The sequence below is a fragment of the Bactrocera neohumeralis genome, chromosome 5 (genome assembly GCF_024586455.1).
Source record: "Bactrocera neohumeralis isolate Rockhampton chromosome 5, APGP_CSIRO_Bneo_wtdbg2-racon-allhic-juicebox.fasta_v2, whole genome shotgun sequence".
NCBI lineage: Eukaryota > Metazoa > Arthropoda > Insecta > Diptera > Tephritidae > Bactrocera > Bactrocera neohumeralis.
In genome coordinates, this window is record NC_065922.1 from 25,717,393 (window position 1) to 25,743,722 (window position 26,330).

General features: G+C 39.4%; 2 protein-coding genes across 2 annotated transcripts; one reads left to right on the top strand and one right to left on the bottom strand.

Annotated features, from left to right (window-relative positions):
* Window positions 1-1,092: 1,092 nt before the first annotated feature.
* On the top strand, window positions 1,093-20,683 carry LOC126760140 (dynein axonemal heavy chain 6). Its single transcript, XM_050475578.1, is given in 40 exon segments — window positions 1,093-1,391; window positions 2,386-2,732; window positions 2,803-2,910; window positions 2,980-3,124; window positions 4,879-5,062; window positions 5,120-5,181; window positions 5,248-5,352; window positions 5,489-5,584; window positions 5,645-5,775; window positions 5,841-6,015; window positions 6,194-6,593; window positions 6,666-6,776; window positions 6,849-7,148; window positions 7,215-7,602; window positions 7,812-8,088; window positions 8,147-8,490; window positions 8,557-8,830; window positions 9,838-10,290; window positions 10,358-11,181; window positions 11,244-11,838; window positions 11,904-12,053; window positions 12,202-12,513; window positions 12,576-12,698; window positions 12,753-12,836; window positions 12,912-13,629; window positions 13,696-13,872; window positions 13,937-14,203; window positions 14,907-15,092; window positions 15,155-15,504; window positions 15,568-15,709; window positions 15,776-16,117; window positions 16,189-16,491; window positions 16,556-16,914; window positions 17,484-17,664; window positions 17,724-18,284; window positions 18,339-18,532; window positions 18,591-19,308; window positions 19,310-19,660; window positions 19,771-20,241; window positions 20,327-20,683. Coding segments are annotated over 40 exon segments (11,964 nt in total).
* Window positions 20,684-20,944: 261 nt separating this feature from the next.
* On the bottom strand, window positions 20,945-24,872 carry LOC126760147 (xenotropic and polytropic retrovirus receptor 1 homolog). Its single transcript, XM_050475585.1, has 8 exons — window positions 24,804-24,872; window positions 24,360-24,752; window positions 24,032-24,293; window positions 23,601-23,971; window positions 23,194-23,536; window positions 22,966-23,132; window positions 21,225-21,358; window positions 20,945-21,146 (listed from the first exon to the last, which is right to left on the bottom strand). The coding sequence occupies exons 1-8, from the start codon at window positions 24,870-24,872 to the stop codon at window positions 20,945-20,947; spliced, it is 1,941 nt and encodes a 646-aa protein (XP_050331542.1).
* Between the last annotated feature and the right edge of the window lie 1,458 nt (window positions 24,873-26,330).

Here is a 26,330-nt window from a genome sequence, read left to right on the forward strand (position 1 = left end):
ACAGGTTCACACAACTTACGCGTGATTGTAAAAAAAAAATTATTGAAAAAGTACTTCTATTTGGGTCACCCGTTATAATTATATTGTATGTAGGGGTATAAACTCAGTATAGGAATGCCGGTCAATTTGAATAGCTGGGGTTATAAAATGGACTTCCACTGTCAACTGTTAAGGAATTTTGCCCAAAACTTGGACATCAGGTATCACACCAATTCCCAAAACGACTAGATTTAACGAAATATCAAAAGTAAGATACATACATATGTACGACATATGACATTCTTTTACATTTGGGTCCTGTGTTCAATGGTGTTTAGACAAAAAACTCTTTTAGTATAAGGGCATAATCCATACGCCCAAATGTTATGTAAATAATTAATTCAAATTTTCTCAAGCAGAAATAGATCGCGGGATGATTGTTGCCCTTTTTAATATTCTACGTTAGAGCTGTAAATGCCGATAGTCGAATCAATAATATCAACTTAAGATGTTGAAGAATCTCAGAATCTTTTATGTTAAATAAATAGACAAAAGTAATTAGTTGCCAAAAACAACCACGATAAACCCTAATAAACACATTTCGAACAAATGCTAAAAAAACCAAAAATCAAATTAAACAAACTTCCGTTACTATGGCAATGCCTAAGTGACATCAAAATATAAACAATAAACAAAATTTCAGGAAAAATAAACAAAAATATAAACAAACAATCAACAGGTGCCTCCCAACGTCAATGTTGCCATAGCAAAGCCAATAAAACGAGGTGAACACTGATAAGCGGGCCAACTTGGAAAGAAATTATTTGCTTTCATTTCAGAATTTTTTTTTTCACTGAAAGCAACTGTAAAGAAATACTTTCAATTCGTAGAATATTTTTTCACTGAAAGCCACTGTACAACTTAAACGACAATCGAATTTTGATTGATTTGATTTTTGATTTTCAGAAAAGGAAAATTATTCTTCAACAAAGAAAAATTGTGAGAATATATTGATATACGGAAAAATTAAGAAAAATCAAATAAATATATATAAATATAACGCAAATATTTGCAACAACAAAATAAAAAAATAAAAAAGGAGTATAACAAATCATGGATCGCAGGAAAATGGAGAAGTTGCGCTCTCAAGCGAAAGAAATGCAAATACGATATGCACCGTTACAGGGAAAGAAGGCTACGTTTCACGCGAATTTACCGCAAGTCAGCAGACGCGCGAGCGCCATAGATAACAAAACATCACGTCCAACGGTCGCGATGAAGACAGGTGCATCGCTCATACCGGATTTGAATAAACTAATTAATCGTGCGCGCGAATATCCCGATGACCGCTTCGTCTATTTGACTTATATGCTCAGCAAATCGAGCGAATACTTCACGCCCTACAGTTTGATGTGAGTATTTGCAAAGAGTGGAATATGGTTTGTGGTAAAAATTTAAAACGTTCGCGAGGTATTCAGATTTTAATGAAGAAAGGATATATATTTTTTTCAAATCAAAAGTTACTTGAATGCTTTTTTTTTGAGAGCATATAAAAACGTAAAATGTTGCCTACATTTAGGATGTATACAAGCGCAATTGCCGTTAAAACTTATAGAGGAATATGCGCCTTAATTTATACTGAGTACGTAGGTTGCCTTTTATATTTCGGGATTTGGGCACCACAGTATTGCAGTATGACGGCCACAACTTTATCGTAAACCTTGACATTTGACAAACGAACAATATTTGTGTTGCTTACAGTAACTTAAAATATTCATTTCGGCGAAAAAATGGAATTAAATCGCGAACATTTTCGGTCAATTATTTTTGTACATTTCGACATAGGTTAGCTCAGAAATAGTGCTTTGATGAGCTTAATTCAATATTTGGCAACTAAGCTCCATTAAAAAGCAATGTTTATCGATGGTATGGTGGATTCTCTGGAAACTATTGATGATACGTATTAGAATAGGTTGGTCCATAAACAACGAAATGTTCATTCTAACTTTAAAGATCCTCTATGTGCCGCTGAGATATTTCAGGAAATTGAAATATTAAGATTATTTTAGGAACTACTCCATGGTGATTGGAAAGTCTATGCTTTATGACATTCTGAAAGTGGTTTTAGATCGATTTTTAGGGCTTATGAGTACCGGAAAAGAACAGTGTGCTATCTTTGGATTTTTTCACACCCCTACGAATGAAATATATTATATTAGTCTAATAAATTTAGATAGACATTATTTTTATAAAACAATACTCTTAAATTTCTAATACTGAATTTATAAAGTTCATGCATGATTGATACCTTTTGCGACCACTTCAGTTGAACATTGCCCATAAAACTTTATTTGAAAAACCTTCTTATTCCATACACCCTTTATATTTCCACCATCTTTCGAACAGGGAAGTGGAATATGCAGACCTACCGAATAAACATCAATACTTCACGATGAGCCGACATGGCGTCACCTATTGGCATTTGTCCGAGAACTTTTTCACCCCACTCACACAATGGCAGCAGGAGTTTCAACAGTTTCTGAGCATCATTAAGATACATAGCTTTGCCGTGTTTCGTGTGTGGAAGGGTTTCAAAGTCTGGGAGAAAACGGTGAAATGGCGCAAGCAGAATGACGCGCGCAATTACTTGAGGGAACATCTTTTCATTGCCATACCACCACTAGCCAAGGCGATACTACAGTTTCGCGCAGATATTGTACAGTTGAACAAGTTGTCCTTTCTCAATGTCGCAGGTAATCGTTTTTATATCGTTTATGCTGTTTTTGGTGTTCAGTAGTACCGTTATTTTAATTAAAATTTCAGTTATTGAAGAATGGCATCCATTCTATTTTCTGGAGACGCAAATGCGCGTATACGAACGCATGAAAGCGACACTGCGCGAGTTCCACGATCGCTCAAAGACGATGTTATGTGAGTTTTCGTATACCGAAGTGTGAAAATGAGTATTTTATTTAATTTTGTTTATCTCGTCGCCGACAGTTGAAGCCTGCACTGCAGCTATAGTACAGCGCGGTTTCTTTCCGACGGACGAAATTAATTTTTTTCCATCCATTAAGAAAATGAAGGAAGCCATGAATTTCACGGACCGTGCGAAGAAGCGGAATTTTTGCAAAATGCTTTCGAAGTAAGTTCGAGAAATTGTATTTGTTGTGATATTTATCTATTCGGAAGTCAATTTAATATATTGGAAAGGTCCGATATCGTTTCTTTTCGAGCCTGGTTTTTTTTCTTTTCGGCCAAGTCCACCTTTAGCCTCAACTTTTCCTCGTTAGCTCGAATCGATAACAATGTTCATCTGCAAGTAAGGTGCGCCAAGGTCCACTCCAACCATGGCACATAATGCTATTCTAGATTTAGTGTCCAAAGTTATTGGCGAAAGGTGTATGGTCGCGAAAGTTGCTATCAGACTGAGAGAATCTGAAATTCATTTCGGATCGTTTGGATCATGGAGTCGCCAAACCAAAGTCTGTCTCTGTCTCACCTACATGTGAGGGAGTTATGAAATGAGAAAAATCCGTTAAAAGAAAGAGACTTCTTTATGGATGGACCAAAGCTTGGTAAAAAGATATATTGTCAGAAAGTCTGTATCAACTTCAGCTTCAGACTTCCTGACCTTTGAAATGTTTTCCAAGTCGTGGTTAATGCCACTGCCTTAATGGATTTACTTGGAATCGCAGCCTACTTCTGAGAAATTACTATCCACTCAATTAATGGCATCGAGTCATTTCCTCGTATATTCTACTACAGTATAGCTGAGCTATACAAAGATCAATTCAGTGAGCTCTTTGTCCTCAGCTGTGCGGTTCTAACGGCATTAACTGTTGGAAAACTTGTAAGATGCCAGCTACATTAACTGTATGTAAAAAGACGAGGTGGAAACATATCACCACTTCCTTCTTCATGGTCTCTCGTTTACAGTATCAAGACTTAAACACTCGGGAGCACACACTTTCAAATATCCCACCGAGCTGGTGGGAATAGAAATTAAATGCCTTAGCAAATTTCTGTTAGACACAAGGTGCTTTACCGATTTGTTAGATCGGGTTCTATTTTTATGCCTTCACAAAGGAACACGTATAATCAAGTGCGATATCTGGATCAGCCCTCGAACATAACCAAATCTAACGGATCGAAGACAACAAACAAAGCCAAGCTTTTCTCATTTCGGTCCCTTCAGTAAAAGAGGCTCTCGGTCATATCATCCTCAACTTCTACCGCCTTGAATTCATTTAGAGCTATATAGTCTTCATCAATTCTCCAACATCTTCTTCTTCTTTACTGGCGTAGGCGATTTACCGATTTATAAGCGATTTTGATGCTTCACTAAAAACTGCTTATAATAACAACAGCGCGCCTGGGTCGTTTCTTCAATATTCGAAATGCAAGCAAAGCGAAGCCAGGTAAAAGAGACTCTTCTCATCAACTTCTACCGTCTTGAATTCTTTTAGAGCTGTAGAGTCTCATCTATGCTCCAACATCGGATAGAAAAAGTTACGCGAAATATTTACATATTTCATGAAACCTCGTTTTATTTGGGATGACTCATAAAAGTCTTTTCTAATCCTGAAGTAGATGATAGTATGAACGTCATTCGTATTAGCTTTGAGTAATTCGACAGGCCAATTTTGGTGCTTTCTAGTACTACTCGGAATTGTTTTAGTCCTAACGGAAACATTTTTTTGTCTTTCTCGTTTAATATCGGAAGGCTCGTAAAGGTCCTTTCCAGTTCGGATGAATGTGTGATCGAGATTCATTTGCCCTAAAAACACATTGTCGACAAAGATTTTTTTTTCAAATCTCAAAAGCGATATCTTTTATTATTCGGCAATAGTTTTTACTTTCTGTTGCATCAAGACATTATTCTTAATCCGTTTTCAGCTTTCTCAGCTATTGTGACAATTTAATGTATCATATGTTGCATCAACTAACCGCAAAGAGCTTTCGAGCATTGGTTGAATCCATGGCGATGCATCACAAAATCGCACCAACTATGGAAGAACTGCAAGAAAATCAAAGACTAGACGAACAAATCGAAGTTCCACGCCCGGAAAATATACCAGCGGTACTACAACAAAAATTAACTCCAAGTCGGTATTTATGTAGTCTTCTTTTATTATAGAATCCATTCTTCATCGCAGAGCTATATATGCTAACGGATCGTATTGATGTGGATCCCTCCGAGTATGAATAAAACTGTAGAGTGAAATATTTATTTTATAGCTCACAAATGTTTTTTTTGTTCACTAGAGAGGTACTGAAGCATATTTTCCAACGTATATCTTCGTTGATTTTGGAGACAGTTACCGAAATGGAAAACTACACGGATGACAAGCTTTTCAACCAATACACAGAGTATGTAGCTTATATATTCAATTAGTTGATTTCTACCACTGTGATTCTCTTTTTTTAATTTAAACTCTTGCAATCCCGTATCTCTTTCTTTCTATTACTCCGTTTTTCGCTCTCAATCACTTTACATCTATGTTAGACCTTCCATCATGGGTCGCCAGGAGGAACGCTTAGCAATTACCGCACCAGATTTGAACTTCCTCTTGCGTACCGATGTCCAATTTCAAACCGATCGGTGAGTATTCGACTTCATATAATTTTGTTTCGAAGTAATTCGGTTATCTCTCTCTCTCAGTAAACTTATATTCGCTTACATACGCAATGCGTATGAAAAGGCGATGCTCTATGCCGAACGTTTCGAAACTATACGCACCAATTATGAGATAGATATGACGACAGATCCGAAGTTGCTTACATCGGAGCGAGGTAGGTGTTTTCAAAAATCAAAAATTATATTATTTTTTTGTACCAATTCTTATTTCCTTTTTAAGATTTGGATGCATTGAGGGCTTACTGTAATCGCTACTGCAATAATGTACGCGCTTTGGATGGCATATTATCGGTTGTTAATTTGGGGCTCTTAAAGTTGACCCAATCGAGTTTCAAAGAAACCGTTACGCCGATCTGTCATAGCCTAACAAATGTGCTTGCTACATATATACCAAAGTGAGTATGGACTCAAGAGCCAAAGAAGATGTGGATACTAAACTCAAGTGAAATTTGAGGTTAAGATTCGAAATATTCCTTCAGAGTTTTGCGATATCTTGCAGCTCTGAAACACATTCGTTTAAGTTCAGTTTGGTCTATGTAAAACCTCTACTAAAACTTCTACAATATTTTACAGGCTAGCCGCCGACGAGGTAGATCGTATTACTCAAGAGGCACACGATGTCATCAGCCTCATACGCACCGAACCGGAAACCACTTTGGAAATTGTCGAACATATACGCATGCTGGAGCGTATTGATGAAGACTTTACTAAGCTTTTCGCCGATATCGACTATGCGCACGATCTCTTCATGATCATTAAAGAATTCGAAATACCATGCGATGATGAGCGGCGCGAAGACTATATGGATTGCGAAGATCTTGTGAATAGAGGTAATGATATGCTGAAGGAGGCACAAGGGAAGCGACCCGAGTTCATAAAACAGTTAGACGAACGCATGCTAGCCGATATTGAGATATTGTATCAAGAGATACATGAAATAGCGCTTTCGGTTCAAGTCCCAGAACTATTAGATGTAAGTGAGGAGGAAAAAATAGTATTAAGACTTTTCTTAATAACTTAAATTGATTTCTACTCCCATGAACAGTTAAAAACCGGCAGTGCCAAAGCAAAGAGCATGTTGGACGAGTTGTTCAAGCGGCTTAGCGACTGTAAAGAGCGTGCTGAAGAGTATATTGGCTATCAGAAGGAGTTCAAGGTAATGGGAACAGGTTTATAAAAAGTCTGTGAATATTGTGGCTGACTTCTAAATGTTACTCTCTAAACGCAGATTGACATATCGCAATTTTTCGAAATGGACAACACATTCCAAGAAATCCGTCTACGCAGCAATTTATGGCAATCGCTGGACGAATGGTTTGCCGCTTTAGACACTTGGGTTGATACCGAATTCAATAACTTAAATGTGGAAGATATGAATAATTTGAATATGAAAATTATTAAAAACTGTCTGCAGTTCGAGAAATATTTACCACCAAACAATATAGTGCCGAAGATGAAAAACTCCGCCGAAGAGTTCAGACAAAAGCTGCCAGTTATTGGTTTCCTACGAAATCCCAACTTAAAGGCCGTAAATTTATGCATTTATTTCTGTTTCGCTATGCTTTTACATATTTAAATTATTTTTTAAACATAGCGTCATTGGACCGACATAGAGACTGCACTAAACATACGCGTATTCCAAGAAGAGGGCATACGTATATCCACCTACGAGGCGGCTGGCGCCTTCGAACCAGAGAAGGCCGCTATACTGATGGAAATTTCTTCACAGGCTACCGGCGAGTCACAGCTCGAAGCCATGCTTAAAACTATTGAAAATATTTGGAAGGAAACGGAATTGGCGATCGTCAACCATCACGATCAAAAGGACGTATTTATATTAGCCGGTACGGAGGAATTGCAAGTGATCTTGGACGATTCGACGGTGAACATCAACACAATTGCGGCTTCGAAGTTTGTCGGACCAATAAAATCTAAAGTAGAAGAGTGGATTGAGCTGATGGAGTTGTTCAATGAGATGTTGGGTAAGAATATGACACTTTTTCAGCTTCTAACTTGCTGAACCCAGTATAAAACCACTTTGGATTGTAATAGATATAGACATTATTCATGAACATAAAAACCAGCTAAGTTTAAATCCTGCTCCCTAACCCCACCCTTCCATTTTGCTTTTGTCTCCAAACCGCCTCCTTATTTTTTCATTCACTAATTTACCCTTCATTTTCATCTAAAGAGGTCTGGTTGAATTGTCAAACAACATGGATTTACTTAGAAGCAATATTCTCCTCGCCTGATATACAACGGCAATTGCCGCAAGAGGCCAAAATGTTTTTCGCTGTCGACAAGAGCTTCAAAAATATTATGCGTCATGCGAAGAAGGTTGCACTAGCGCTGCCCGTGATGACCGATCGTAATACCTTTGATGAAATCAATGAAAACAATCGCTTACTGGACTTGATTAGCCGCGGTTTGGAGGCATATCTCGAAGTGAAGCGCGTCGTCTTTCCAAGGTAATACAAATTGTATGACTTCTTTATGGATATTAAATATTATTATTTTTCATTACAGATTCTACTTCTTATCCAATGATGAACTGCTCGAGATATTGGCGCAGACACGTGTGCCACAGGCTGTACAGCCGCACTTGCGCAAATGTTTCGACGCTATATATCGGCTGGAGTTCGGTCAGAAGGAGAGCGGCGATGGTGGCAAAATGATACCGACCAATGATATAATTGCCTTCATTTCGCCCGAAGGCGAAAAGCTGCTCTTCGGTAAAGGACTCAAAGCACGCGGTGCCGTCGAAGAGTGGCTCAGCAAGGTCGAAGAGGCAATGTTTATTGCCGTCAAGCGGTATATGCGTTTCGGTTATCAGTGTTATCCGGCTAAGGAGCGAGATGAATGGTTTCAGGGTAAATATTGGATTCCGAGTTTTAAATTTGAAAAATTAAAAAAAAAAACTATTTTTGTTTTTTCAGACCATCCAAATCAGGTGGTGTTAACTATATCCCAGCAGCAATGGGCTGCCGATGTTCATTTTATTTTGGATAGCCCAAGAGCTGATCCATCCGTGAAGCTCAAAAAAATGAAGGAATTCGAAAAGAAATGTTTCAAAAATTTGGCTGCCTTAGCGGCTCTGACTCGAAAGGACATAACTTCCTTGCTGCGTAAAGTGCTTTGTGCGCTCATAACAATCGATGTGCATGCCAAGGATTCGGTAACACTTTTAATCGATAAGGAGGTGACGAAAAAGTGAGTTTATAGAATATATACAAAATAGACTTGGGATTTCTTGGAAATCAAGTTTAGGTTAACTACTAGAAAGCGCTTTCTGCACTTTTTTTTGGAATAGAGACTATTCTCGATTTCCCACTTGGGCGGTAAGGTTGGTAGACCTTTACTACTCGTATAATATTGGGTAGTCGAAAAAGTCCTTTCGAATTTTGTCAATAGATGTCGTTGCAGTCGTATACCTCCAGTACTGCCAATCACATTGTGTCATACCATATAGTGTTGGAAAGATGAGATTTTAAGCTTCTTTCCATTGTGGAAATTTCGATGTGAGAGATGCATTTCGCTCTGGTCGACCTATCGTAACATGAGACGAAAGGTGGATCAAATACGGCAATAAAGTGCGAAAAAGATCATGGTCCAAGCGTGGTGAAGCTCAACAAATGAACACAAAGCCAATATAGACGCCTCGAAAGGTTATACTGAGTTTTTAGTGTGATTGGAAAGGAATCATCCACTATAAGCTGCTCCAGCCTGGTCGAACGATTGATTCGACATTTTACTGTCAACAGCTGATGAGATTGAAGGAAGCAATTGGAATAAGAACGGCCAAACTGATCAACAGAAAGGGCTTTGTCTTCCATCAGGATAACGCTAGACCACACACATCCTTGATGACTCGGCAAAAACTGGGAGAGCTTGGCTGTGAAGTTTTGATGCATCCACCATATAGGCCTGACCTTGCACCATCGGACTATCATTTTTCAAACAATGAAGAACTCCTTGTATCTAGCGGAAAATCGAAAAAAGTGGTCGACCAAAACGGTACACATTTGATTCACTAAAGTTCATTATAAATATAAAAAATAATAATTTGAAGTTTGATTAGAAATACGAAAAGACTTTTTCGACTAACCAATATAAGTATATTATGTCAAAATCTAGGACCCTTTGTTGGATGTATTTTATAACCGACAAATATTAATACTCTTCTGTCTACCAATATTAACAGAGTTTTTCTTTCTCAGCACTGACTTCAACTGGCTGAAGATGTTGCGCTTCTACTGGAGCTTTGACACCGACAGCGTCTATACACGCATGGCATCTGCCAATATACCATACTACTATGAATACTTGGGCGCCGGTGGTGTACTAGTATTAACACCACTAACAGATCGCTGTTACCTCTGCTTGATGGGTGCTTTACAAATGGACCTGGGTGGTGCACCGGCGGGACCAGCAGGTACGGGTAAAACGGAAACAACTAAGGATTTAGCCAAAGCAGTGGCCAAACAATGTGTCGTTTTCAATTGCTCGGAGGGTCTGGACTATAAAATGATGGGACGTTTCTTCTCTGGTTTGGCGCAATGTGGCGCCTGGTGTTGCTTTGACGAGTTCAATCGTATCGATATCGAAGTATTGTCCGTCATTGCGCAGCAGTTGATTACTATACGAAATGCCAAAGTAATAAATGCCAAACGGTAAGCATGTGTCTCAGTTTGTGTCCTAGTTGTACATATGTACTAAAGAGTTTTAATATCTACGCAGTTTCATATTTGAGGGACGTGAGATCAAGCTGAACAAATCTTGCGCCGTTTTCATCACCATGAATCCAGGCTATGCCGGACGCACAGAGTTGCCCGATAATCTAAAAGCGCTCTTCCGTCCCATGTCGATGATGGTGCCGGATTACGCGCTCATCTCAGAGGTTATTTTGTACTCAGAGGGTTTCGAATATCCGAAAATACTCGCACACAAAATGGTGCAAATGTACAAACTATGCAGCGAGCAGCTCAGTCAGCAGAATCACTACGATTTCGGCATGCGTGCGGTTAAGTCTGTATTGGTCATGGCGGGCGCGCTGAAACGTGCCGCGCCCGATCAACGTGAAGACATAACACTGATCGCCGCATTACGTGACTCGAATATACCGAAGTTTTTGGCTGAGGATGCCGGGCTCTTTCGCGGCATACTTAGCGATTTGTTTCCGGGTGTCGAATTACCGGATTCATCACATCCCGATTTGGAGGAAGGTATGATCGAGGGCCTTAAGTTGAAGAATCTACAGCCAGTAGCAATCACGCTGCGTAAAGGCATACAGTTATATGAGACAATGTGCGTACGCTGGGGTGTCATGTTGGTGGGGCCGACAGGAGGCGGTAAAACAGCAGTACTCCACAATCTGGCTTTCGCATTGAATTACTTGTATGAAAATGAGGTTCCCGGTCCATACTTTCGGCCAGTGACCATGCAAACTATGAACCCAAAAGCGGTACATATCAATGAGCTGTATGGGTATGTTGATTCAAAGACGCTCGAATGGCAAGACGGTTTGCTGGGCTTGGCTGTGCGTACGGCGGTGAATTGTGAAGGTAAAATGGTCTATAGCTTACACAACAAATGTACCATAAACACATACTTTTCTACTTTGCAGAGGAAATACATCAGTGGATCATATGCGATGGTCCCGTCGATGCAGTTTGGATTGAGAATTTAAATACCGTACTGGACGACAATAAAATGTTGTGTCTAGCGAACTCCGAGCGCATCAAATTAACCGCCTGGGTACATATGGTTTTCGAAGTACAAGATTTGGCACAAGCCTCGCCTGCTACGGTCTCACGCTGTGGCATGGTTTATGTTGATCCCGATGATTTGGGTTGGCTGCCCTTAGTCGATTCGTGGAAAGCAAGCGATGTTCAGAGTAAACTGACCGCTGAACAAATGGAATTTCTCTACTCGCTCTTTATCAAGTATTTCGATAAGAAATTGAAATGGGCCAACAAATATGGTACCTATATGATACATCAGGTCACAAGTGCCAAGGTTTGTCTACTCTGTGAACTGTTGGCTTCATTAATCGAACAGAAAAAGTGGACTAATAGCACGCCGAATGAGTATAAACCGTTGCTGAGTAAAATGTTTGGTTGGTCTGTGTTGTGGGCGGTGGCTTCAAACTTCAAAGACGCCGAAAAGGACAGTTTCGAACGAAAGATTAGAGAAATTGTGGCAGATGATACGAACTTTGAGTAAGTTGACAGACATTGGTCTTGCAGCATGTTTTTAATGAATGAATGATCTTCTACGTACACAGCTTTCCTCCTGGCACACTCTGGGATTACTATATCAGTATGGAGACTATGAAGTGGGAAAACTGGAATGCCATAATTGATACATTTGTTTTTGATCCTCAAATGAAGTATTTCGATATGCAAGTGCCAACTGTGGATACAACCAAGTATGGGTGAGTGCAGTGAGTTTACAAGCTTATTTGAAGTTCTGAGGTGTGAGGAAGTTCTTCAAGTGCTATAAAATATATCAAATTCGGCACTTATAGTGTCTTTGTACCCAATTAGCTCTGTTAAAATGATCCATTTCTCCATATTCCTTAGCTACGTCTCAGAGTTGCTTTTCATGCGCAGATTTCCCGTTATGTTTACGGGTGACACAGGTGTCGGCAAATCTGTGCTAGCAATCTCAGTACTAAAGAAACTTTCAAAAGGCAATGTGGTACCAGTGCTCCTGAATTTCTCGGCACAAACGGGTAGCTTGCGTACCCAAGAAATGGTTGAGGCGCAACTAGAAAAACGTAAGCGTACACAGCTTAGTGCACCCTTCGGTAAAATGGTGATCGTTTTCATAGACGATGTGAATATGCCAAAGTTGGATACGTACGGCAGTCAACCAGCGATTGAGCTCTTGAGGTAAAAAGCATGAGAAGGTACACAAGAAAGCTCATTTCCATAACATTGTTTTCTTGCCATAGACAATTTTTGGATTTCAAAGGTTTATATGATCGTGAGAAACTCTTTTGGAAGGAGATATTGGATGTGGTACTTGGTTGCGCCTGTGCGCCGCCAGGTGGTGGTCGAAATCCTCTAACGCCGCGGTAAATAAGTAATAGTCGTATCAAGAGCTCTCATTAAACTATATTTTTCTGCAGTTATGTGCGCCACTTCGCGCTCTTCTCACTGCCTAAACCGAATAATGACACCTTGACGACTATATTCGCTGGCATACTTACAGGGTGTGTATAATTTTGTCATTTGTTTTACTCTTAGTCTTTTTCTACAAGAAATTATTATTATTTTTTTTTTTTTAGTTTCCTGGACTCCTTCTCATCTGTCATACGTCCGCTCTCCATACCCATAGTCAACGCTTGTGTCGATGTTTACTCGAGAATTGCCAACGAAATGTTGCCAACTCCGGATAAATCACATTACATATTTAATTTGAGAGATTTATCGAAGTGTGTGCAGGGCATTCTACAAGCGAGCAATACGCATTATAATCAGGAGATACAAATTTTACGTCTCTTCTTTCATGAGACTACACGTGTCTTCCACGATCGTTTGATCAACGATGAGGATAAGGGCATATTTAATAATATCATGCATGAAGTTTGTTTGAAACATTTCAATCGGGAAGTTTTGAAAAAAGAAGAACCGCCTATACTCTTCGGTGATTTCATGATATTCGGTAAGCCCAAAAACGAACGCATCTATGAAGAGATCGGTGATCATAAGAAGTTGGAGAGCATACTCAACGACTACATTGAGGATTACAACTCGATGACGGGCAAGAGTATGCGCTTGATACTCTTTCAGGATGCTTTGGAGCACACTGTGCGTCTAGCGCGTTTGCTGCGCAGTGATCGCGGTTATGGTTTGTTGGTGGGTGTGGCTGGTATGGGTAAGCAGTCGTTGACACGGCTCGCGGCCCATGTTAATGAGTATAAATGTCTGCAAATTGAGTTGAAACGCAACTATGATATTAATGGATTTCACGAGGATCTGAGACTCATCTATCGTTTTGCGGGCGTGAGTTCCTCTAATAATGTATTAGATCTTTTAATTAATAACCCCTTAAATATAAACATATTCCAGATTGAAAACAATCCGGTAGTCTTTCTAATGATCGACACACAAATTGTCGAAGAAGAGTTCCTAGAAGATATAAATAACATGCTTAACTCGGGTGAGGTGCCGAATCTCTTTGAGGGCGACGACTATGAGAAAGTAATATTAGATGCACGCGAAGCTTGTAATACCGCAATGGCTGGGGTACATTTATCTTTGGTTTCTTTTTGAGCCATATTTCTAAAATTCTTATCATTTATTTTTGCAGGGCTGCAGTCGTGACGAAATTTATAAGTTTTTCATCAATCGCGTACGCAATAATCTACATGTCGTGCTCTCTATGAGTCCGGTTGGTGACGCCTTTCGACGACGTTGTCGCATGTTTCCGTCATTGGTGAACTGCACTACGATTGATTGGTTCTCAAATTGGCCCACAGAGGCCTTGTATTCTGTGGCTTTGGGCGTGTTACAAGATATTGCGCGTGATAAAAAGGATCGTGTCGCCTTGGCTAGCACTACGGTGTTTATGCACAAAGTAAGTGAATTTTTAACTCCAAGCTCCGTTAGGATCGGGAAGGACCTCTCCGAACCGTTCGATACCAAACGAGGTTTCAGACAAGGCAAGTCCCTTTCGTGAGACTTGGACGCTGTACTCGCTGGGGCAAGCAGAAGAGAAGGAAACCCGCTGCTCTATTGGAAAGACCAGGCTTCGCTTGGAATCTCGAACTGGCGCCACATTGCGAAAAGAAGAAACAACTGTCGCGCTGTAGTTAACTCGGCTATACAGCGTAAGCGTGGTCTACGCCAGTAAAGATGAACTTTCTTCTTCTTCATAAAATGGTTTAAGAATAAAGTGTCTTATACCGCGATTTTTATAAAATTGGAGAGTTTTGGCCCCCTGGGTCACCTGTTAAAGTTCTGTTGTAATAAAGCTTATTCACAACTCTCCAAACTTTCTCATTTCGAAAATTATAGCCCATTACCTTAAGCAGATCTGTAGACCTGCTCATTAAAGAGGAACGGAGTTTGACAGTCCAAGTCTATGAAGTCATATTTAAACCATTTTCCCGTCCTTATCTGATGAATTTCGAAATCCTCAGCAATAGGTTGGACTGAACCTATCAAGACTCCAAATCCCAAAATTGATCATCAAACTGTTTTCAAAATATTAACCTAAATTGCAATTCTGGAGCTCGATCGTCGAAATTTAATCTATTACATTTATTATTTTCCCACAGACTGTTGAAGAAGCTTCAGTACGCTTTTACAAGGAAATGAAGCGACACTATTACACCACACCAAGCAGCTACTTGGAACTGCTGAAACTATATCAAAATTTATTGAAGGTTAAGTCCGATGAGATAATCGCCAAACGAAAGCGCATCGCCAATGGTCTGAATAAAATTTTGGCGACTAACGATATTGTAAGCTTGCCTCTTAATGAAGACGCGTCATAACCACTTCTTTAAACAATTTTTTTTCCTAGATTGCTGTTATGCAAAAAGAACTGGAAGTAATGGTGCCACAATTAGACGAAAAGTCTGCAATTATGAAACAGTTGGTTGATCGTCTCAACTTCGATACGAAACAAGCGGATCAAGTAAAAGAGGCCGTTATGCGCGATGAGAATGTAGCGAAAGAGAAAGCCGCCGTCTGCAAAGTGATATCAGACGATGCCAATAAAGATTTGGAAATCGCGATGCCGGCCTTGCGTGACGCTGACGAAGCGTTAAAGAACTTGACCAAAGCTGATATCAATGAACTGAAGTCTTTCACCACACCGCCTGCTTTGGTACAGTTCACCATGGAGGCCGTGTGCATTTTATTGGGCTCCAAGTATTATTTGCTTATAGAAAGTATAAAAATAGTTAATATAATAGTTTAAAAAAATACTTTCAGAACCGATTGGGCTTCGGCTAAGCGTATCATGGCCGATGTGAATTTCTTGAAACGCCTCTTTGAGTATGATAAGGAACACATTAAGGAAGATGTGCTCAAGAAACTAAAGAAATATATTGAGCACAAAGACTTTCTGCCAGCGGTAAATTTACTTAAAACTCCTTAAACTTCTTCCTCTTACGTATATCTTTTACTTCCTCATCTACAGAAATTGGAAAAGGTCAGCAAAGTTGCTTCGTCGGTTTGTATGTGGGTTATCGCTATGGATAAATTCTCCAAAGTTTATAAAGTGGTCGAGCCGAAATTGAAGCGCAAGGAAGCGGCGGATGCTGAGCTCAAAGCCATCATGACGGTACTCAAGCAGAAACAAAAGGAATTAGCTGCTGTTGAAGCTAAAATACAAGCGCTACAAGAAGACTTGGAGGAGAAAAATCGTGAATTTAAAACCATACAAGACGCTGTCGACTTGACTTATGGGCGCATCAATCGCGCTGGACGTCTAACGTCGGCGCTATCAGAAGAGGAAATACGTTGGAAAGAAACTGTGAAGGTAATTATAGATTGATATTATACTAAAAATTTTAATTATTCACATCGGCACACTTCTACACATTTCATCAGACCCTAACACAAGATCTGCAATGTGTGCCGGGTGATGTGTTGGTCTCAGCGGCTTGCGTCGCCTATCTTGGCGCCTTTTCGACGGAGTATCGCGACGAAATGTGCACACAATGGGTTGCCAAATGTCAGGAGCAACAAATACCTTCAAGCGGTGAATTCTTTCTACTCAAAGTACTCGGCGATCCATACGAAATGCGTCAATGGACCATGGATGGCTTGCCCAAAGACACGGTTTCAATTGAGAACGGTCTCTACGCTACGCGTGCACTACGCTGGCCACTTATGATCGATCCACAAGAGCAGGTGTGCAATAATAAATACAAATATATTGTCTGTACAAGATTGTGACTTCACGTATCAATTGCAGGCTAATCGCTGGATACGCAATATGGAAAAGGCAAACGGCCTTATAGTATGCAAAATGACTGACGGCACTTTACTGCGTACGCTGGAAAATGCTGTGCGCCAAGGATTTCCGGTATTGCTTGAAGATATTGACGAAAATATTGATCCGTCTATTCGGCCGATACTGCAACGCGAGACATATGTACATGAAGGACGGGTCTATTTGAAGTTGGGCGATGTAGTTATCGATTACGATCCACATTTCAAGCTTTACATGACTACGAAATTAGCGAACCCCCATTATCTACCCGAGATTTGTATTAATGTTACGTTGGTGAATTTCTTGGTAACAGAAAGTGGTTTGGAGGATCAACTGCTGGCGTAAGTTCTAAGAAGTTTTGGCACTTCTTTGTGAGTTCCTTAAGATTAACAAAGTTTACAGCACTAGGAAATATTTAAAATGCTTAACTTAACACAGGCATTTAAAAGTAACGTCTGGGTATTATTTTTCAAAGAATTCTTGAAGTTTTGCGATTTAAACTTAAGCTATAAATATTCGTAGAAAATTTCCAGACAATGAGTAGTAATTATCGGACGCTTTTTCCATAAAAAATACATATCGATTTTGAGATTGTCAAATTAACTTGGGAATCGGGAAAGTCTACAAAGCAAAAGCCTTCCTTGATCCTCTATAAACGGTCGATTCACCTTCTCACCTTGGTTCAAAACCGATTTATTATTAAAACCAACTCAGATAGAAAATCAGGCAATAATCTCGGGCATATAAAAGTTGGTGTAAAGAGTAACACATCCTTAGGTTATCATACAAATTTAACCAAAAAAATATTGCCTCGAAAAATAGTGCATGTCAAATTTCCACCTATAATGCTGCGGTCCATCTTAAACTTATCATTTTCTAATTTTCCTTTCCTTTTCTTTTAACATTGTAGTGATATCGTGGCCATTGAACTACCGGCTATGGAAGTACAGCGTAATGATCTCATTGTCAAAATCAACACAGACAAGCAGCAGTTATTGGCTTTGGAGGATAAGGTGCTCAAATTGCTCTACAACTCACAAGGAAATATTTTGGATGACGAGGAGCTGGTTGAAACGCTCAATGATGCCAAGGTAAGTGCCGCTTCACACCGCTCCTTATAGACACACACCTCTAACACTATAGCTTACAGGAAACTTCATTAATTATTGCCACTCGGCTCATCGACACTGAAGAAACAGAGAAAGTCATTACGGCCACACGCGAAAAGTACCGCTCGCTAGCTTCACGTGGCGCCATACTTTACTTTGTTGTTGCCGGTTTGGCTGATGTTGATCCTATGTACCAGTATAGCCTTAAGTACTTCTCGCAAGTGTTCTGCAATGTCATACGTCAAGATCATCCGAAACAAACAATCGAAGAACGCATAAATCAATTAAAATTAGATGAGTTGAAGGCGATTTTCGAAAATGTTTCACGTGGCCTCTTCGAGAATCATAAGATTATATTTAGTTTTCTGTTAGCGACGGCAATCGAAAAACAAGAGGGTCGTATAACACAAACCGACATGAATTTTCTGACACGCGGTCGTGTGGGCGCCGTGCCTTATAAAGAGAAGCCAAGCAATATTTCACTAACAGATGAAGACTGGGAAACTTGCCTATTTTTGGAAGAAGAATTGCCAGCATATTTCAAAGGCTTTCCGGCGGCGCTAACTAAGCCTTTCTATCTGGAAATACTCAAAACCAGAGAGGTGCGATTTAGGTATATTGAAGCTAGTCTACTGAATTGATGAACTTGTTTACAGGTTTTCAACTTCACTACCTCAAGAGAACCACCAGTCGACACGTGGAACAAACGTTTAACAATTTTTCACAAACTCATGTTTATACGCGTTTTCCGACGCGAGCGCTTTCTGCTACACGTTGTACTCTACTTAACGGCCACCGTTGGTAAATACTTCACGGAAACGTCTGCGGCAGGCAGTCAACTTAAAACTGTGTATGTGGCGTGTTTAAAACTAAAGACTCGAAATTGTTTAAATTTTCTGCTTTCTTAGTTTTGCAGATACCAATAGCATCACACCTATGGTCTTCGTACTCTCTACCGGCTCCGATCCGATGGCTGCTTTCCTCAAGTTTGCCGATGAAATGAAGTACATGGATAAATTCTATTCAATCTCGCTGGGGCAAGGACAAGGACCCATTGCCGAGAGTTTGATTGAGAAGAGCCTACGTTTGGGTCACTGGGTATTCTTACAGAACTGCCATTTGGCGACATCGTGGATGCGTCAGATGGAAACTATTGTGCGCAACATCACTTTGGGCATAAGCAAGGCGCATGACGATTTCCGTTTATTCCTCTCGTCTATGCCAACAAAGAGCTTTCCTATCAGCGTGCTACAAAACTCAGTAAAACTAACAAATGAGCCACCCAAGGGCATTAAAGCCAATGTTTTGGGTGCACTCAACGATTTGGAAAGAACTTTCTTCGAAAAGCATGCGCTACATGCGAAGTGGCGTGCTATCGTCTTCGGTCTATGTATGTTTCATGCGGTCATTTTGGAACGTCGCAAATTCGGTCCACTCGGCTGGAATATTATGTACGAATTCAATGAAAGTGATCGTGATTGTGGTCTAAAAACATTGGAGTTTTTCATAAATCGTCAGAAAGTGGAAGAAATTCCGTGGGATGCAATATTTTATATAAATGGCGAAATCACATGGGGTGGACGTGTGACCGACTATTGGGATCAACGTTGTCTGAAAACCGTATTGAAAGACATTTTCGTCACCGAGAATTATCGAACCAGGCTACAAATACTCGCGCGGTGATCCCTACTATTGTGATCCACAAAGATTTACCGTTGATGAATACATACATTATGTACAGAACTTTCCAACTATTGAGGATCCCGAGATCTTTGGCATGAATCAAAATGCAAATATTGTATTTCAGACGAAGGAAACGAATTTTTTTATTAGCACACTGTTGTTGGGACAGCCACGCGCAGCGGCCGATGAAGGACAAGCTGAGGAAAATGAGACGGCGTTGGATGTCATTCGTTATATACAAAGCGTGCTGCTGACGAAGATAAAGCGAGATGAACTACACGAATCACTGACAGTAGTAAGTTAATTTTTAGAAGAAACAGGAAGTAAGAGTATTGATGCTTATAGTTTATCAAAGTACAACGCAACATTTTCAAATACTACTAATTTTCTTTTCAAACATTTCAGTTGGACGCCAAGGGTCAATTACCCTCCCTGACCACGGTGTTGGTGCAAGAGATTGATCGTTATAATATTAGCTTGAAAGTGGTACACGACAGTCTCATAAATCTCGCTAAAGCTATTAAAGGTCTTGTCGTGATGTCCGAACAATTGGAGGAAGTCTTCAAGGCTCTGCTCACCAATGTAGTGCCCAATTTATGGGCTAAGAAAAGCTTTCTCTCCATCAAGCCACTACCAAATTACATCACAGATTTTCAGCGTCGCATTGAATTCATACAAAATTGGGCACGTAATGGTGGACCACGTTCATATTGGATTAGCGGTTTCTACTTTCCACAATCTTTTCTCACCGGTTTACTGCAGACGCATGCGCGTAAACGTGTGCTGCCCATTGATTCACTGAAGATCGACTTTAAAGTCTTCGATTGGGTTATCATACAGCAGGCGGTGTTTGAGCGCCGCGTTAGCGGAAAGGATGTGAGTCGAAAGATATCTAAAACTATAAGAATTTTGAAAATTTTCTTTAAACTAATAATTCTCTCTCTCTCTCTCTCTCTGTTAGTTCGAAGCACTTTATGGCTCGCTACCTGAATCGACTGAAGCTGGCGTCAATGTGCATGGTATATTTATTGAGGCAGCACGTTGGGACTCGCAAAAGGGTGGTCTCTGGGATGCCGAACATGGCGAACTCTTTAGCCGTTTACCAGTTGTACGTTTTATACCCTGCCTATCCCTAACACCAGGTGATCGTTATGATGCGCCACTCTATAAGACCCAAGCACGTTCTGGTGTACTCTCAACAACTGGCCATTCTACCAATTTTATACTCTCCATATTATTGGAGAGCCGTAGTCCACCTGATTTCTGGATATTACGCGGCACCGCATTGGTTTCGGGCGTTGCAGATAATATTTCATGAATATGCTATGTTGATTTTCATATGATTTCATTATATTATATAATAAAAAAAAAACTTAAATGAGTAATATTTTCGTATTTATTAGGAACAAAATATGGTGAACATTAAGAAGAATTGGGGCCCTATTCTGTCTCTACTCGATTCGAAAAAAAATTTACTCGAATTCGGATACAGAATAGGGCCCGTAGTTTACTTCCGCTTTAAAGAATTTAAACGATTTTTATCTCCCTTGCTCTTTGGTAGCTACGCTCTCCTTCTCATTTAATCCTCCTTCATATCAATGGCATTACCATTTTCAGCTGAAGATCGATTGGTTGTGCCATCGAGCTCATCCATTATGCGTTGCAATTGGATTTCATCGTCTGGATCAATTGGCGCTACGAATATATCGCGCACAGCACGAAATTTTCCGGCATTAAAAAGATGTTCATTCTCCAAACGGAAGTAATTCCAGACATAACGTCTAAAGAAATGTATACATACATATAAGTATATATAGTAAGTATTTTCCAAGTACACGGGGTATATAATGTGAAATTACCTAAACATTTCCAGTCCACTGGCTATTGAATTGCTATGGAAAACAGTCATATAGCCCTGCTGATATATGTACAGCTTAAGAGCCCAAAATATGCGAGAAAAAAAGTTCTCAATTATGGCAAAGTAATAGAAGCCCTAAAATACAAAGTTTTTAAAATTAATTTAATTTAGTCAGCATAACCCGTTACATTGGCGAAAAACCTCCTGGAATCCTTGCATATACATATACTAATAGTTGATAATAATACTTGCCAAAGAAGTTTCTCACCTCAACAAAAAATTAGAGGAGTTTTCGGAAAGCATTATTGGGATCAGTTAGTTTTTAATTATGTATAATGTGCTAAAAAAATTTTAAATTCCTTCAAATTGACAGATTTAGCTGGATTATATGAACATATATATTATATATGTGAGGTTACATCCACCTACTCAAACGAACAAATAGACAACATTCCGAAATATCAAAGGATTGACTAAAGATAAATAAAATGTAAACAAAAAGGCTTATTGACCTCTGCTAAATGTAAATAAAGATTGTTGACAAACAAAAATCACTAACCCCCAATGTAGACAAAGGTTCTTGACGTGGATAATTGTAAAGTTGCAGACTTGACTATATGTAAACATAAGGTTCATTGACCTCATATAATGTAAACAAAGGGTCACTGACCCAAAATGTAAACAAAGGTTCTTAACCCGGCTAAATATTATATAAATGATGGCTGTTGACTTGGCTAAATGTTAACAACATCAGTGATCTCAGGCAAATGTAAACAAAAGGTCAATGACCTGATAAAATGTAAGCAAAAGGGTCACTGACCCCAAATGTAAACAAAGGTTGTTCGCTTGGCTAAATATAAAAAAGGATCATTGACCTCATAGTATGTATACAAAAAGATCCTTGACCCAATAAAATGTAAACGAAACTGGAACTTGGCACAAGAGATCGCAGTAACAAGTGGCATCTGCGCAGCAAACATTAAAAAAATGGGCGTGACTCCACCCTATAATGGGTTTAATGTACATATCTCCTAAACCGCTTAAGCTATAATAACCAGATTCGTTCCGGACACTGTCAAATTGATGAAATCGGAATATAACTCCGTCCCATATAACGGTACTGTTGAAAACAACTAAAAAATCAATACATAAATACAACAGAGACATAAAATTGGAATTTATGAGACAGCTTTATTAGTGCGGATATCAAAATTGGATGAAGGGAGTGGCACTGCCCACATTTAGGTGGAATCACATACCTCGGAACCTGCTCTACCGATTTCAAGCAAATTTAGTATATAACATTCAAGCCATAATAACATTGAAGCTGTTATAACCAATTTCGTTCAGAACAAACTACTTAAGCAGCCCAACCGACGCTATAAAACTGGATGGAATTGGGTTGTAAGCCCACTCACACTCCTTATAAAGGTTCCGCTAAAAACAGCTAAAAGGTCGATAAATCAATGGACTTCATAGGAGCCGGGCTCAAAAATGGACGATGGGCACCGCCATATTTTAGGATCTGCTCTACCGATATCGACCAAATTCGGTATGTAGATAATGTTACCTCAACATGCCTATGTTACGGTGCGAAATGGAAGAAATCGGACTACAACTACACCTATGCAAAACAATGAATAATGAATATATCGGGATAAAACTTGACCTTGTATAACCTATAGACCTTAAGGAACTATAAATATTTCCCTGGCTTTAACAAGTATATTTCTCCCACTCACCGCCGGATAAAGTATTTGATCACGCAGAAAAATATTTTCTCCACTAAATTTCTTGAAGACACCAAAATCCATAATCATATCCCAAACGAGAGTATAAACAGTTTGCATGACGTTCGATATTATAAAGAACCACACAAAGGGGTTGTCAAAGAAATATTCATAAGAGTCTAAAAAGGTCAAAATTTGGTCAAAACAAGAGTGTACTTGACGCTATCTCCTTGTACTTACTGCGAGTGCCAGCCATGAGATAACCGAACAATGCCACAAGAAATGACATCGAATACTTGCCCGCATTCACGATGAATGGGAAAACTTTGCGGGTGTCATGATAGCGCCTTAAACACTGAGCGAAACGAAACCAAGCAGGAAGTACCAAAACTGCTGGGAAAAGTAGCTGATTCCGCGCCAAACACGCAGGCGGGTCAGAAGCATTGTTCAAATCGAAATTGGTGCAATAGAAACAGACCGTGTATGCATAATCCACCAGACAATAAGCGAGAGAGTTCAGCTGATCGCCCAACCAAAATTCAGCGAAACCCACATGGAAAAATGGGGCACACATAACGCGACCCTGGCGGTGGATAAAGCCTTTGAGATATGTGAAAGATGTGATTAATGCTAAATTCGATGGATACCATGACTTTTAAGAACCATTTGCGTGCAGAATAATTCATAATCGGTAAAGGATTTATAAGAAGTGCGACCATTGTGATGAGCAGCGTCAAGGGGAAGACAAAGCGTGGTGTATGCAAATATGACGAGTGTATGAATGCAATCATGGCAATCGTAATGAGTACCGCTAAGGCGACAGCCATTTCCATGACATGCGCTGCAGTCAGATACTGACGTGGATCCAATTCGAAAATGAGTACGTGATTAACACCAACTTTGCGCCAACCATATATATTAACGCTAATTAAAGCAAGGTAAATAGCTATGGAGTAGGGCGCACGAAAGAGGCGAATACAGGCTTCCAAATTTGTCGCATCCAAATCCGTCATATAAACTGAAAGTAATTTGCTGGTGAGTAGCTCACTACGTTGGATGCACACAAACAAACACTCACGTGATATACCCAGTGCTGAGAACAATACCACTAGAGCGCCCAAATAAAGGCCAACACGGAATGAGGTCCAAGGATGGTGTACATCCTCAAGCGGTGGTACACGTAAACGCTTCATGGCACGCTGCCGATCACCATTCTCCAAATAGTTGGTTACTACATCCTCGGTGTCGTGTATTAAATTCATTATCTCACGATTGGTGAAGAAGAATGCGTTATCTACATTTGAATGAAACCACTCCTTGCCTTTGCTATTGCGCAGTAACTGAAAGTGAACGTGGCGGGAATAGTTGCGAGTTCGGTATAGTAATATCTACAAACTGGTACAGACCTTATCGTGCTTCTTTAAGATCTTTCTAAAACCTGTGTGATTCAACGATTGATAGTTCTGCAACAGCACCAGGCTGAGATACAATTCACTAAAGGCGAAGCGATATTCTCTTTTCTTCTTCTTTGATAGCACCGTTAAGAGGTCTGGTACTGAGACACGGCCACGTTGCTCTGCGTCATTTAACGATCTCTTCACTTCACTTATTAAGGCGACGTGCTTGCGCTTTGCTTCAGCTAACTTTTCAGCAAAGAATGTATTGACCTTTTGCAGTTCCATGTCGCAGCGATCGAAGAATTTATCATCGAAAACTGCTTGATATGACTGTATGGCACGTAACTCTGATTGATCGGTGGGCGCATTGTCAACAGCTATTAAGAGCATTTCTTTCAATTGCTAGAATTTAGGTTATTATGGGATGGTGTATTATGTTCAGCTGTTACTGACCTCGTAGTTGATGTACTGACTGCGCCATTCCGGTGTCAAAACTGCAGAAAGTCTCTCCGTGAATCTCATTTTTTTTCAAATAATAATTAGTGATGTGTGAAAAATGTTAAGCGATAATATCAAAATACTTTTTTGAGTGATTTCAAAAACTTTTCAAAAGTTTATGTGAGAGTTTTATAAACGAAGCACTTTTTCAATCTCTATTAAGTTTAATATTTAGTTTTGAGGATCACTTTTGTGACCACTAAAAAAAATGCAACCAAAATCGATACCAATTTTCAATTTTACTAGTCCACAATATCACACTAAATAGAACAAGGCGATTATTTTTGCCATTATAGGAGCGTAAAATTCCAAAATATTTTATATATTTGACTAAAAATGACACTCAAATATATCCCAAGAACCACATTGGCCACGTAACATTCTCATATTTCCACCTGACTTTGACATTAAAATACATACATATATCTCATGATCAACAAAACTTTAGAAGCGTTACCTCTAAAATAAAGTTCAGTTTCTTGATGTTGATCGGTCAGTTTGAATAGCAACTACATACTATAGCTGTCCGATCTGGACAGTTCGGAGTTTGTGGTATTGTTTTGGACAATATTATATGCCCAATTTCTTGAATATATATCGATAATGAAAAAGTTTTGCATGCACTGTATTCCGCTCGTGCAGTTTGTAGAATAACTATAACCTATACCCAGAGAACGTCTATCATTATGATAATTTGTTATATAAATATATAAGTATGAATATATCTAAGACAAAAAATAATTTAAAAAAGGCTTTATTTTTTGGTGGCATTACCTACGAACAAATGCTCTGAAATCATTGGACCGTAATTTAATTTTGGAAATGTATTCAATTGTATCGTATTAATAAATATATGTACACAAATGGAAGAACTGAACTTGAATGTGGTTTCATACGAATACACATGTTTGCATATAAACGTATAAACAATATCTCAAGAAATGGATCAAAAAGATCATGCGAACATACATATTTGTACGTCTGTTAGAGCAATATATAGTTTTGAGACAAATTTTTAAGAAACGCGCTGCTCTGTTCAAGCAAAATGTTAAAATTTCTGCTGCAGAGCTGGCTGTGGTGAAACTGGACCATCTAACGAAATAAAGAACCGAGAGATTAGCCAAAAAGTATCAAGCTTTTCACGATCTCCGCGCCGTTTTGCATGCCTTCCGCTCTATTTGATAGACGTTCTATAACTATACCCTTACGATATCGGCTGTGCCATGTGCAAAATTTCTCAATAACTGAGGGACTAGTAAGCTTATATAAAGACTCAGCTCAGCTCTTTTCGCTTATCATTTATACTCATATATACTTCATAGGATCTGGGCGTTAAAAACTTCGTAGCAAACTTAATATGTCCCTTATAAAGCGCCATAACTAAGCACTAAATTAAGAGATAAAATTGTAATTGAACACAGGGGACGCAGTAGCAAATTGCTCCTGTGAGCAAAGAGCACAGCACACCAGCACAAATATTAT